This window comes from Ixodes scapularis, unplaced genomic scaffold, assembly GCF_016920785.2.
Source record: "Ixodes scapularis isolate PalLabHiFi unplaced genomic scaffold, ASM1692078v2 PGA_scaffold5__190_contigs__length_132052651, whole genome shotgun sequence".
Lineage (NCBI taxonomy): Eukaryota > Metazoa > Arthropoda > Arachnida > Ixodida > Ixodidae > Ixodes > Ixodes scapularis.
Genome location: NW_024609880.1, coordinates 92,835,980 through 92,849,881, shown reverse-complemented (window position 1 = coordinate 92,849,881; position 13,902 = coordinate 92,835,980). Strand labels below are relative to the sequence as shown.

The window sequence follows — 13,902 nt, the reverse complement described above, 5'->3', positions numbered from 1 at the left end:
TACGTTGAAGGTTTTTTGCGCACTCGCTTACAGTGACCTGATACTAAACTGCGGCTATAGTTGACGGGCTGCACGTTCTGCTGCGCACAGTTACAGTGTCGCGTTTACGTTTAGCAAACCTGGGTTTCGCTAAATGTAGCGGACTGCGTTGATGCGATATTGGGACGTCACCTTACATTATCACGCCACATGACCTGGTCCCGCGACGTTACGTGATACCATAATAGGGAGTTGTAGTAGATCGTTTTCCCCCTCCGCTACGGTTTCCCCGAAGAAAACGCCGCAGCTGCGCATGCGCGTCGCCAGCCTTGTCTGCATAGTTCAAGGTCTTGTGGCGGATTACGGAGTGCTATCCTGGTGCTTAGCGGGCTGAGGAAACGGTCTACTACAATTCCCTTGTATCGCGTGGCACTAAATTACCGCTAAATTTAGGGGATAATGTTTTTCGCTATGTTTAGGGCTCCACAAAGGACACAAAAAGACACCCCGGGATCAGCCGTAAAAACCTTGCCACTAACGGTTATCGCCGCAAAAGGTTTGTCTGCGTCTATTGGCGACGAGCTCTTATGGTGGCGCCACCTCGTGGGCGCCTTCCTGTGGCGGAGCTAGTAGGATGCCAGCAGACGACAAGCTATGTCTTTTTTAAATTTTTATTATTGATGAATAAAAAAAAAACACGAAGATGTTGACATCGCAGAATTTGTTAGTTGGCTACTCTGTGGAAAACACAACAAAAACATCAATAAAAACAACAACAAAAAACGCATTAGATGTTCATACCATATCAATAAATAAGCTTACATTTATACACAAACGCACGCAAACACACGCCAGTTAACAGGCTGTCAAGGCTGCACAGGAAACGGTGTCTTGATCCAGTTGTGTCATATCTTGAGAAGCAGGCCTGTGTCTTCAAGAAAAATTAGCAACGAATTTGTTGCTCTCTGACAGTCTTTGATAGTTTTCCAAGGGCCAAGAATGTCGTTGATGGTCAACACGGACGCTTCAAGTTTTTCTGTACAACGTAACAATGTTTCGCGCTCCTGTATCTAGGTTGTACGGGCGCAGAGAAGATGGTAGACGCTTTCTTGGTCTTGACAGGATGGGCGCAAGGGAGAGGCTGCGTTGTCAGTTATACTTTCTTTCAGCTTCCGTCGGAGCTCAGCCAAAGCTACGTGTGGCCGGAGCCAATCACACGCCGGTAATAGGTCACGCGATCCCGCCTGCACTTTTGTATCACTCCGCTGCGCCGCTGGTCGTCCGCGCCGCCCGCGCTCGCCGAGTATTTCGTCTGCTACGGGTGTATCAACGTTATCGAATTCCACAGGTTAAAACAGTGCCCTTTTACGTTCTGAAATTTATTCACAAGGTATATCAGTACGTAGGCTGGCCCTCTGGCGTCTGTGTCCGAGCTTTCCACCTGTTCGGCATAGTTTCGAGATGGGAGTACACACTGCAAGGTGCCCGATGACCCGGCCGTTGATGTTTCCTTGTATTGTCTGGATATAGCAGGGCTCGAGGCGTAGTCATTTCCACCTGCTTTTCGGCGTTCAATGTGATCGGAAAGTAAAGGGGTGCCCTGATTTCGTCGTGTGTCAGTGAATTCTAGTGGTCCAAACGCTTTTCTTGTTTACAGCGCATTCGCGGTACGACGCGGCCGGAGTCTCCTGCCCAATTTGAAAGTAGACATTCATCACGACCTCTCGCGCCTGACGCCCAAACATGCCTTTGCGAAAGGACGTCTGGACGTTTTGAAGCGACTATCCGAGGAAAGGAGCGAAGCATACGATTCGGCCATTACGGGAACGAAATCACACAGAAAAACAGAGCGCTGGCGCCGCTGCAGCCGTGTTGCCAGCGGATGTACCTGTTTTCACCAAACCACATGCATTTACATATATTAAAAAAAATACATAAACTTTAGATATTTAATTCCTTTAGTCGCGAATCATACTGAGCAGTACACATCTGGAATATTGTGCAATGTTTACGCACAAACCAGTTATTTAAAAAAATGCTTTTGAGGACTATTTTGTGGTGCGTAGGAATGCTCTTCTCGATGTTCTCGATGTTGCAAACCGTCCCTCAGCCTTTGGCTGCGCTCGGACAGAAGCTGAAACGAAGTATAGGTTGACGAGATGGATGGGTGAATGACACGCTATTTCAAAACACGGAGTCGCTATGTTAGTTCGTATCTATGCCGTTTAAAAATTATTTATTTATTAAAAACACGTTATGGACGTTTTTGTGTGTGATCGTTCTGATGAAAAACAGGGCTTCGAAGTTGTTTTTTTTATATTTAAATAACCTTAAAATGTTCAAAAACAAGCCTGGAGTTTTACATTACCGCTTGCGCCGCGTGCGTCAGGTCTATTCATAGCCTCTGATTCTTGTCTTTTCGAATCTGTGGAGGCTGCTGTTGAAAAAGGTTTTGCGTTCACCAAAATAAACGACGTGCTGTCTTTTTAGCCCTGCACGCGCGCACAGTTGTGTTGCAAAGCGTCGCACATTTGTTTTAGCTTGCCGGTGCCGACGCTTCTATCCATGTATGGCTCGACAGTTTCTGACGAGCAAATGCTCGTCAACAACTGACGCTTAGCTCCTCCCGCATTGAACACGTGGTGAAGAAGTTTGTCACATCACGACTTCTGCGCGAAAGAAACGCAAATATATTTTAAACTCTTGAATTCAAGCGATTGTTTAATTTTGTCTATCCAATTTCAAGATTTTTTACAAATTTAAAATCGCTCGCTGACGAGCGCATCAGGCTTTTTTAGAACCGCAAAATTAAACATACGAACGGTATTAATTCATAGCAGGTGTATACCATATTTTTTGGGATGCACAAGTGTCACCCACCGCCTTACTACATTTAAGACTTCGATCGCGAGGAGGTCTCGCAGGTTTCGCGTCGACCGGGTGATTGAGCAGGGATTTAATCGAAACGACTCCGGAAGCCGGTCACCGCTTTTTCCTGCCAGTTATTTTGAGGAAATGTTTGTTTACTGGGTTACGAAATTCAAAAATTAATAAACTTACAACTAATAAGAAACCAGCACTCACAGAACACACTGGAATTAACAGGGTACACGGAGCCACTTTCACTGAAGCGTTCACTACATACGGGAGAGGTTCTCGAGTTTCGCCTTCCTACTTTCAATTTGATGAGACATTCGTTTCTCAGTTATATTTTGTCTTAATCATAATAAAAAATACACCTAACTCGCCATGTTAAATGTTGTAGTGGGGTAAAGGGCTGGGTATTCTATTTTTATCATCCACCTTTTCGTACTGAGGTAGACTACAGCACACTACTATCCCAGCTCTTCGACACCTAAGCGCCAAAAGTGTTAGGTAGCACGACTTCGCGGGCCACAGTTTCAAGCTTTGGTAATATGTCCTACTGCACATTTTTCCACCTAAAATTCCGAGGACGCCTAAGCACTTCTTCTGTGTTGTGAATGCCAAAGCATGAATGTCGTTCTTCCGCTCCCTTAGTTCGTGTGCGGCGTACTGGTGTGGACGACCGCGTTTCGCTACTGCAGAGGTAGCGGCCGACGGCCGCGCCGCGCCAAGCTCGGCCGTGCAGCCTCTCCGGAGTTTGCCCGTGCGGAATTTGCGGCCAGACCCGCACCTCTTACCGGCGGCCGGGCCGCTGCGTGCGCTGCGCCGCCATGGAGAGGGCTTCTTTGGTGATGTTCTTTGGAACTACGCAGTGCGAGAACCAATGGGAGCCTCGTCCCTTGAAACTATGACGCGCGCCAGTCAATGGGAGCCTATCCATCAGATTTCTGCTAGAGACGACCGGCTTCGCTCCATTGGGACAGGGGAACGTACCGTTTGGTGCGGCTTCAAAAGCTGATGACGTCGGTTCGCACCACGGGACAGTTAAGGCTTTTGCATTAATAAACACAACGGGTGAAACAGGCTTTGCCGCGCGTTGCCCAAACAGTGCATGAAGCGAGCTGACGAGCCGATGGCTCCAAGATTTGCGCGGTCTGTCCCAGTCTGTCATACCCGTGACGTAAAAAAACGATGATGATGAAAGCTAGAAAAGCGCCCCCTCTAGTTCAGAGACACCGCCAATAACTGGTAACTACAGAAGCATGGTGAGGTATGCTGCCTGGTATACATGGTACTCGGGCCATTTTCGGTCGCCATGACATGTAGCAAAGAACACTTTCGGTTCGGGTTTTGTTTTCATGCTTCTTGAGGGCAACACCAATGCCATGTTTCGTGTGTTGCCTGAATGAACCGGTCTCTTGTTATGCTTTCCGCGCCCACTGGCTTCTTCAAGTGTTGCAATGCTTGGTAATTGACTGGGCAACTTTGCTGTGCCGGATCTTTGCGAAATTAAAGATGCAGTGAGCCGCGGCCGTCGAGCGCGAACAGTCTGTCACGCTCGCATCGATGTCACACTCAACACCATAATCGCTTAATTTTAAAATAAAAAATGCAGACATATGACTCTTCCGGACAGTGAAGATACTTGATCGACCGAATCACATTTGGGGTTTTATGCTAATAAAGATTGATTTAATGATTAATAAATATTCGCCCAAATATTATATTTTTATTTTATCCCGAACGCAGGTTTTCATCGCACAGGCCAAGTTGCTACTGCATAGAATATTTAAAGCATAAAAAAATTATTTTATTGTTTTTTTTTCTTTTAATCTCCGAACAAAATAATTAGCGGACGTTAATTTCGTGTACATCCGATGTTTTAAAAAGACGGTCTATTTGAGAGTCCTGAATAATCCCATGGAGAAACTAAAATGAAAAAAAAAAAAAAAAAACACGTAAATTTTGAGTTTGTCTTAGCAGAGGACTTCAGAATGGGGGGGATCATTTTGCATGAAACAGAACCTGGGATTCGGTTCATCTTTACATTTCTAAGTTTGAGAGCCAGATTTTTTTTTTTTTTTTAGCATGCAATAAGACGTTTGTTTGTAATGAGTACCATCTTTTAATTTTATTACTCACCCACGTCGTCATACACACTTGCGCTTGTGTGTCTCCCCAACCAGAACAGTTCGAACAAATCCGATATGTCCCCAAAAGTGTAGCGTGATCGTAAAAGGTCGGACGCAAAACAAGTTTTCTTAACTGATCGCCTGGGTTCTAGAATCTAAAGTAGCCTTTTCACGTCCTCGCCTGCACCTGTATCCTCGTGAATATCATTCACGGGATGCCCGCGGTAGGTGTATGTTGTCACAATCACGATATCTCCCCTTGTCCTCGAAAGAACTTCGCTTGATTTTTGCTGGGAACGAGCCCCGCAATCGTACTACGCACTGCGACGACTTTGTCCCAATCACGGTATCTCTACTCGTCGTCAAAAACGCATCGCTCGCTTTTTCCCAGGCACGATCGAGCACGAGTGGCACAACCCTTCGCATTTTTCTTCAACTACGTCCGACAGGCGTATAGCGCAGTTTCGTTTTGGCTAGCTCGAACACCCACGGCGACACCACGCAGTTGATGAAGCAATGCTGTTCTCACACACGCTCTTCCTTGCACGAAAAACACAAGACAATTACAAGCCTCCGTTGATTCGTGGGCATCCAACTTCGTTGAATGTCTCAACGAAACACAAGTTTCCACTGGGTAGTCAAGTGGGGGCCACGTAAGTTTCACCACGGAGGCCAAATAAAACGAGGTGCGGTGCTTTCTCTTGTCGCCGTGTGGTCCAGAAACACACACCGATTTGTCTTATGTACGGTTTTCGACATACCTTTTCCAATCTTCCGCCAAGGAAAACTTAAAAGACGCGCTGCTCATTCTTGGTCATTGAAGTATAGACAAGAAGCTGGTCAACCGGAAGTTACGTCGGCTACAGGAAGTTCCGCCATTACATGTGTATGTTTACCTTGGAATACCATGCAAACGGAGAGAAACTGAGGGAGAGGAGGAAATGAGAGAGCGCGGTGACGTTAGAGCGCCGAGCTCTTATTGGAAGGACAGCGGGTAAACGCAAAGGCTAGATGCCTTTGTTTTTACTCATTTTTCGAACGCTTTCGAACGCCGAACGCCGGCGTCCGGCATTCGAATAGGAGGCACTGCGATGCTCTTTTCGCTCTGATTCGAGGGAGACAGTGGGCAAGACATGGGCAGCTGGCGTTTGTGTCTAGCGACTAATCTTTCCAATCAGTGCTCGGTGCCCTGACGCCACTGCCTAATTTAATCTCCTTATCTCTCTCTCTCTGTCTGTTTCTCTCCGTATAATTTTGTGCAAGCTGACTGCGCAACCCCGTGTCCTTGGTGCCCGCAGGTGATCGCCTACGACGCACTTGTCCACTGCTTCGACCGCGAAGCCACCGTCACCTTGACCGTGACCGACACGGATGGCTTCTCCAAGGCGGTCCTGAGACGCCAAGACGACGGAGAAGACCTGGTCTGCGGCTTCGGCAAGATCAGCAGCAACATCCTGGGAGGCGCCATGGTGGGACCCCTGTACGCCAAGGACCCTGAGGCCGCCGGAGCTCTCCTGCGTTGCCTGGTGGAGAGCAACCCGCTCTCCCGGGTCAGCCTGACCATGATGGTGGTGGACTGCAACCCGGACGCATGCAGCCTCGCCGAAGACCTGGGTCTCAAACATTACATGAAGGTGCCTCGCTGTTACCGCAAGGAAAGCGTGCCCGCCCGGCTCGAACAGGTTTATGCTCAACACGACCTCAACTTTTGCACATTTTAAAAGGCGGATGCCTGGATTATTTAGCACTTTAAAGTAATTCCGTCAGATGTTCCATGGAGGAGGAGGGGAAAAATGCAAGGTGACGGGAGATAGCGGGTTCAGTGGCAGCCCTGTTTTGCTCATTCCGACGTGTATGCTTTGGCACGGAACGTGCTGAGATTAGATGGCAGCAGCTATGGTTTCTCGCGCACTTACCTTCATCCGTTGAATGACGTCATAGTTAAATGTAAAATTCGTGCAATATTTCGGTAAAGACAGATTGCAGAGTCAGACCCGGTGTCGTCTAACACCTCACAGCTGACAAGGACGTGCTGCTGGAATTATTACGTCACCTGGAGGAGGGAGCATGAAGCACAAATTAGGCTTTGGTACTGATTCGGAGCTTGCCCGGGGCTCGTGTTCAATCTGTGACAGCCACAGACTCCAGCCGAAAGCTGACCAAACACTCGTGTTCAATATGTGCCTCCTCGCTGGCCTCTTGATGATGTTGCAGAAAATTCAACACTACGGCTTTGTTATCTAGGACGTGTTGCGTTTTCACAAGGGACATTGAGAAAGGGCGTGACGACGCTGATACCAAATATTTTACTAGGGGAATGAATCTCACGCCAAGAAAATCCAATGGCCCCGGCGCGGACAGGTTTTGAGTAGTTCAAATGACTGGACGCGCCGAAGCTTGTGTTTTTTCGTGTTTTTTTTTACATTTATTATTGGGGGCTTTTCTAGCGCCTGTCGAGACAGCCGTCTGGTCTGTCTGACCGCCAGCAATAACCCTCTCTCTTGGAGCGCAGACTGCGCGATACGATGCATTCTTTAGAGCGCGAGGCGCCCACACTGATAACAGAAACTTTGGTGCTGTAGGTGCGCTGTCTAAGCAGGTAAAACAGAGTTCTGGCTTTCCACTTACTATGTCCTTGCAGCACAAATAAAAACAAAAAAATACGAGACTTTTATTTTTTCATGTTTTGGTAATAAAAGGTAATACACGTAATGTTATTTATGTATTATATATATGTGGGCTTGACATAATACACCGCTACAGCATCGGGTAGTTTTTCCGTGGATAAAATGTAATTAAGGACGACAATATAAGCAATACAAAATGCATCTTAATGTTTCCTTCGGTTAATATACTAGAGAAAAAAGAAAGGCTCGCACACAATACCTCGCTCTAATTGAAGTGCTACCGGACTACGCACAGCATTTAACATCTTAACTTTGAGATCAATAAAGAAATGTTTACAGGTTGCGCAGCATCAAACAGTTTTGTTATAGTGAACTGAATCTAAACGTGATTGAGCCACATTAAAAGTTTCTCCTCGAGAAAATTTAACTTGAGTTTTCATAGCTGATAGCCAAACAACTTACCTCAATATTTCAGAAGGTTTCATTACTTTATAAACCTTATAGAACATGCTTTGTAAGTCAGTTTACCCATCGGACTTTTTTTATTTTTCTACACAACTATGACCGCTGACGTAACCGCACGTAAGAATACTAGCTTTTAAACAATTTGCACCCAGAAACTGTGCAAGGAATGGAGATGCAAACGACATGTGATGGTAATATTTCGAAATTAACACACTCCCGGCGACAAATAAAGTGCTTAGCCTCGTGAGTTGTACAACTGTTTCGAAAAGGGACACCATGGTTATTCTGCTTCGGTGTATTCAACCCCGCACGTGCACGTTCAGTTGTTCGGCGCTCAAGCCTTCTTCCCGTGAAGGCTACCTTCAACAAATAGCTTGTATTTGTATCGCCAAGGTGTACGCAACATTTCACACGCGGTCTACTGCTACTGAGGTTTGAAGGACGTTCTGAATATTAAGTGTTGCTCAAAGTAAGACGGTCCTACTTGTCACGGACCGTCATCCCCTCCGCACTCTATAACAGTAGGAATGCTCGACCGTGTACCTTTTTTGATGCGTGAGTCATGCACATATCTTGGAAGAAAACCCGAAAACACAAACGAAGCCAATTTTAGTAGCTGGTATGAAACATGCTCCGGGTCTCTTGATGAGTTTATATATAAATATTAAAACCCCTAAATGTTCCAGCGTGGCCAATTTTATTCAGGTATCTATTTCAACTGTATCATCTCACATGGTGTTGGTCTCTTCGGCATACCCAAAGGCATTCGAAATGCTTAGCGTTTATAGGTCCCCTTTGCTTCGCCGCGCACATCATTCTCGCTGTGCCGCTGCTCCCATGGCACGTCCGGCGACACCTTGATCCGACATCTTGACGTCGTGGTGTTGCGTGGTGTCACTGTCACGTGACATAATGGTTCCGCGCGACCTGATGTGGTGTCACGTGAAACGGTACCCCATGTAACCACGTTACTGTGTCGCTTTACGTCACCTGCTCACAAGAGTTACGTGACGTCACGTCATGCGACACCATGGCTACATGTAAGCACAGACATAAAACAAGTTGACTTCAAAAAGGCCATGCATTTAAAATTCTACAGGTGAAATAAGTTTGGGTTGCCGCCTTCGTCTTCTTTTTTGGTTTCCCTGTGTTTAAATATTAATTATTTGAACTATTCATGATGCTAAGCTAAGAGTTTGGTTTACGTATCTGCACTTCCCTCGAAAAAATAACAAGAAACTGCCAAGTCCAGTATTTAATGCTCGAAGTGGTGTGGCCAGGCTGCCGACAAAATCAATCTATTAATTGCTAAGCGCACATCGAAGGAACTAAACGTCAGGCATTCCTACCAAGCTATTGTGCTTTTAAATATCCTTTTGGTGTGTATCGCCACCGCTTGTAAGGAGGAGAGGAATGAGTTTGAGTTCCGGACCAAAGAAATGTTGTCGTATATAGTGTGTATTTTTAACGTGGATCAGCCTTTAGCCTTGAGGACAGGTTCACTTGGTTGGTCTTATTTCTGAAAGTGTTAAACGTTTTTATTTATATTACACTCATTTACTTGGTTATTTTTACCCCGGATATTATGCTTGCTGCTGAATCGTAGAAAGTTTTCGAATTGTTCAAACGTTGGCGCTTTTCGAGCTTGTTATCAATGCACAACTTGTTACGTTGTATTTATGAAATAAATGATTCTTTAACAATGTTATAAAAAGTATGGGTTATGTGCAAGAAGTAAGTACACATGTTGCGTTGATGGCAGCTTCTTAATAAACAAAATGGTTTACTATTCCTTTTCGCAATTCTGCTTCCTTTAGTCGTATAGTCGTGTGTCTTGGGAATTGAGTTGCCATATTCCTGAGTAAGTTCACCAATACAAATTTGTAGTCTTGGGAGTGCGCAGACTGGGGGCCACGGCTGCTATGGCCCAGCCCAATGACTCTAGAGAGGTCTAAATTAAATAAGGTTTTATATTTGTTGCATTACAAAACACAAATAGAACCTTACTTAACTTGCGCCCTCTGGAGTCGTGTTGAGTGGGTAGTAAACCACCTGCTCAGACCGATTTGAATTGTCCGTTCTACAAGCGTTGCCAGGTGGGTTTCTCGCATGCTTTTTTTGCTAGAAGATCTCATAGCTAATTTCATTACGTCACTGCTGCCGCCAAGTTAAGTAAGAACTGTGATCTTTCTGCACGACCGGTAACTCCACCGAGGGTCTGCGCGAGCAGAGCATGAGGAAGCACGAAGTGGCACAAGCTGTCTCGTGAACTGGCGTTTGCCTCTGATGAACTAGGGTTACGGAGGCGTCACGCACGCGTGGAACGTTCACCGTAATATCCCGAGAGATAGCCCACCTAATATCGAGCGAATTCTGTGAAAATATGGAGTGGGCTAACTTTCAGTATACAATCTAGAAAAGTTGAAAATATGTTATCTTTAGGTCTGGTGCCCCTTCCAAGCTTTCTATCGTGGCAAGGGGCAACGAAGCAAAGATGACTATACTTCCCAGTGAGCAACGGTGGCTCATATCCCACCATAGCTAACTAGCTGCATTTAAGAGAAGCCCATCGTTGATCCTAACACCACTATACTGCTAGGAGTGGGCTATCTTTCGGTGTTTAAGAAATAATGCAAATCAAGCCAACAGTAGGGGTGGGCTATCTTTCGGGGAGAGGCCTCTCTTGGTATTTTACGCTAGTGAGGCTGGTCTATTCCCCACAACCTCACGGGAGTGTATGCGACGCCATGACCGACCAGCTCCTCATCGAGTTTCGCCATCCTTCCGACGCGTCGTACGACCTGTCGGGCGTTTGGTCGGGCATATGTGGGACCCGATCCGGTCTCTAGTAATTATCACATGTTCAAAGCCATACAAAAAAAAAAAAAAAAAAAAAAAAAAAAAAAAAACGCGAAGGCGTTTTTTATACTTCTTGATTTGTGTAGATATCTTAACTATATTTTCCAAATCACTGGCCTTTACTTTTTCTGGTATGCTGTCTAGTATAGCGAGATTCAGAACAGGTATTGTAAAATCGGCAAGTGAAAATGATGCCAAAGCCTCCAAAAGCAGACAGGTATGAAGCCACCGGAAGTAAGTGGCTTGTCCCGGAAGTGACCACTTGACAGGCTTTTAAACTCTTCCGAGTGCTGGCTCGAACAGCGTTCAGGGCGCTGGGTTTTTTCTTGTCACCACAAGAGAGCCTGCATGTTGCGGAGTAACATTGCATGCGGACCCGAGAAGTCTCCTGGGAAGCCATCCGATGTGAAAGGGGGTCGAGGGCCCCACAAGCTGCGTTGGTAGCTTTTTTCCTCGGCCTCCTCCATTCTGTATGAAATGGAAAACCAAGAAAGAAAGAAAGAAAGAAAATTTTGAGATTTTAGTTTATCAAGTGTGCGTATGTCCCACGTTAAAATGCCTTATTCTCGGGATTTAATGCAGAACAGAAGTATTAAAACCCAATCAAAGACACAAAAAGGCATGCACCAAAATATCGACTGAATGGACTAGGAAGTCCAGCGCACGCCCGACTTCCGGGACAAGCATCAAACTTCCGGTGGCTTCACTTGCGCCAGGGTCGGAGAGGAGCTAAGCGCCATCCAGCCCCCCATTCGCCTCGAGATGGAACCGTGTCACCACCATGCGGCCGAGATTGAAAACACGGGAAAGCGGGGCTACCACCGTGCGTCGTCTCCTAGGGGGGCACGTTCAGAAGCATGGATCTTTTCGACCCAAGCCCGCTTCCGGCTGGGCTGAGCTCTCCTCATTAAACGCTTGTTGTTTTTGTTGTTTCTTCCTATTATAGGTTGTATTGTATCGTTTCACATGTGTGGAAATTCAGCAAAGCGATTATAATTAAGTCCGATGCTTCCATAATCTTAGTGTTGTGGTTTGTATACAACCGCCGGTCCCACATATTTTTCTTATTTCCCACAAATCATGGCTTTCATGAAAGATTAAATGTTGATTAAAGCAGTGGTTTGATTAAAACATTAATCGGACAGATCGCTACCTTTTAATAGGCTAATCAGTTGATATATTCGTTTGTTGATTTTTCACCGGTCATATTGTTTAAAAGACGTTAAAACTACACTGTTTTACTACCGGTCATATTGCTTAAAAGACGTTAAAACTACACTGTTTTACTACCGGTCATATTGCTTAAAAGACGTTAAAACTACACTGTTTTAGTATTTTAGTATGCCATAAATGGCATATTGCATTTCCCACTTTAAACATCACGTTGTGACGCCTACAGAAAAAGAAGCAAGGGAAGCCTTTTAAGGTAAAGTAATTTTTAAGTTATTATTTAAACAGTATATATCACCTTCGATGACAATCACAAGCATGCTAGGTGTTTTACCGTCCAAGCCTGTGTCCTAAAAGAAATAAAGACGTCATAAATATTAAAGCAGGCATTTTTTTAAAGTTTTTCCTGTCTATCATACGAATAATCTCAGGTTAATCGATGAACAGCCCAGTCCCGGTATGCGTTAGGTGAGGGTGGAGGGCGATCGGTATCTCGTGACGGTCGCTAGCCTTCATCAGTAAAAGAGTGTCGTGGCGGCCGATGTTGCCTGTGTCGTGGTGCGGGTCGTTTGTTGGAACAGCAGAGTCTACTATGTTTAAATAGCATATTATTTAGTTAGAAATTTATAACATTAGTCTTTTGACATCCGGGGCCCTTACCGAGAAAATTGAAGCGGGTGAACCCACACTACCGAGAAAAGTATCTAATAACATGCACGCTACTGCGTTGCTCGGTTACACCCATTGGTTACACTCGCGGCAGATATATTAGAATAGTTTGTTTTACTTGTTTTAGTTGTCCTGCCAACGAACAGTTTCCGAATCGTAACAAGAAGAGGCACTCTCTCCTCAATGTATCGAAGTAGAATTTGTTCCGACTCCGAAACACTTACCTTACCTTCACCGTGGCACGGTAAGGGGAAACATTCGCCGCAGGGGAACTAAATAGCACGGTACTTTTCGATACATCACTAAATTCTCTTCACGCTAAATAGTTATATTACTGCAAAATGCTAAAATTTAAAAAAAAATGCATAGAACCTGCGATTTCACAGCCGGCAGTATCCGTATTATGTTGTCCGGGTTGGAATTTATTGCTTTGTTGAATTTCTAAGTTGGTGAACTCATGCCTCTATTTAAAAGAAACAAATATATAACATAAATAGTGCGGTTCACCCGGAGGCAGGCATCCGTCGTAGTCATCCATTTTTCCCAACGTAGGCCTAGAGTAGACGACGCATTTACACGAGTGATTATTTAAATTTAGGCCGTACGCGGGTGACACGATTTCATCTTTACTGAAGCACCGACCGGTAACGCACCATTTTCCGCTAAAATTGTTTTCCAACCGATGCCGTGCGACAAGATAAACGCAGAAATCTACCCCGCCTCGCGCGCATACATGGAGATGGGGCAGCCATGCTTCTATACCCGCTTTGATGATGATGATTGCGCAACAGTAGTGCCACCTCGAGGTCAATCTCGAGGCCACTATCAGAGATCAGTGGCCACAACCAACATTCGAATATTCGCAACTGCAGCGCCCTATACGTAGATGGCGGGGCGGTAGGCCCCAGATGCCGGAAGAGACAGGGATAGATTGTGCAGGCTTTGCCGAGCACCTGCTCGCTAATGTTTGTCAGTGCACTAATATATATATATATATATACAGGGTGTTATTTTTTATTTGAAACAGATTTTTAAAAAAGGCGTCTTTACTGCTACGTGAATGCCGTCTTCACTATGTGTTTCTTGAGCTCGGTGGACATTCGAGAGGCGAACAACCGTCACAGTCTGGTGAGTCA

At 45.5% G+C, this 13,902-nt stretch overlaps 1 protein-coding gene across 1 annotated transcript in view; it reads left to right on the top strand.

Annotated features, from left to right (window-relative positions):
- The window catches only part of LOC115310114, a 34,545-nt gene extending 24,675 nt beyond the window's left edge, over positions 1–9,870 (top strand). The window contains exon 4 of the mRNA XM_029968392.4: positions 6,275–9,870. Within this exon, the coding sequence (XP_029824252.2) occupies positions 6,275–6,697 (423 nt within the window). The 3' untranslated portion in view covers positions 6,698–9,870. The remainder of the gene's footprint in view (positions 1–6,274) is intronic.
- The last annotated feature ends 4,032 nt before the right edge of the window (positions 9,871–13,902 follow it).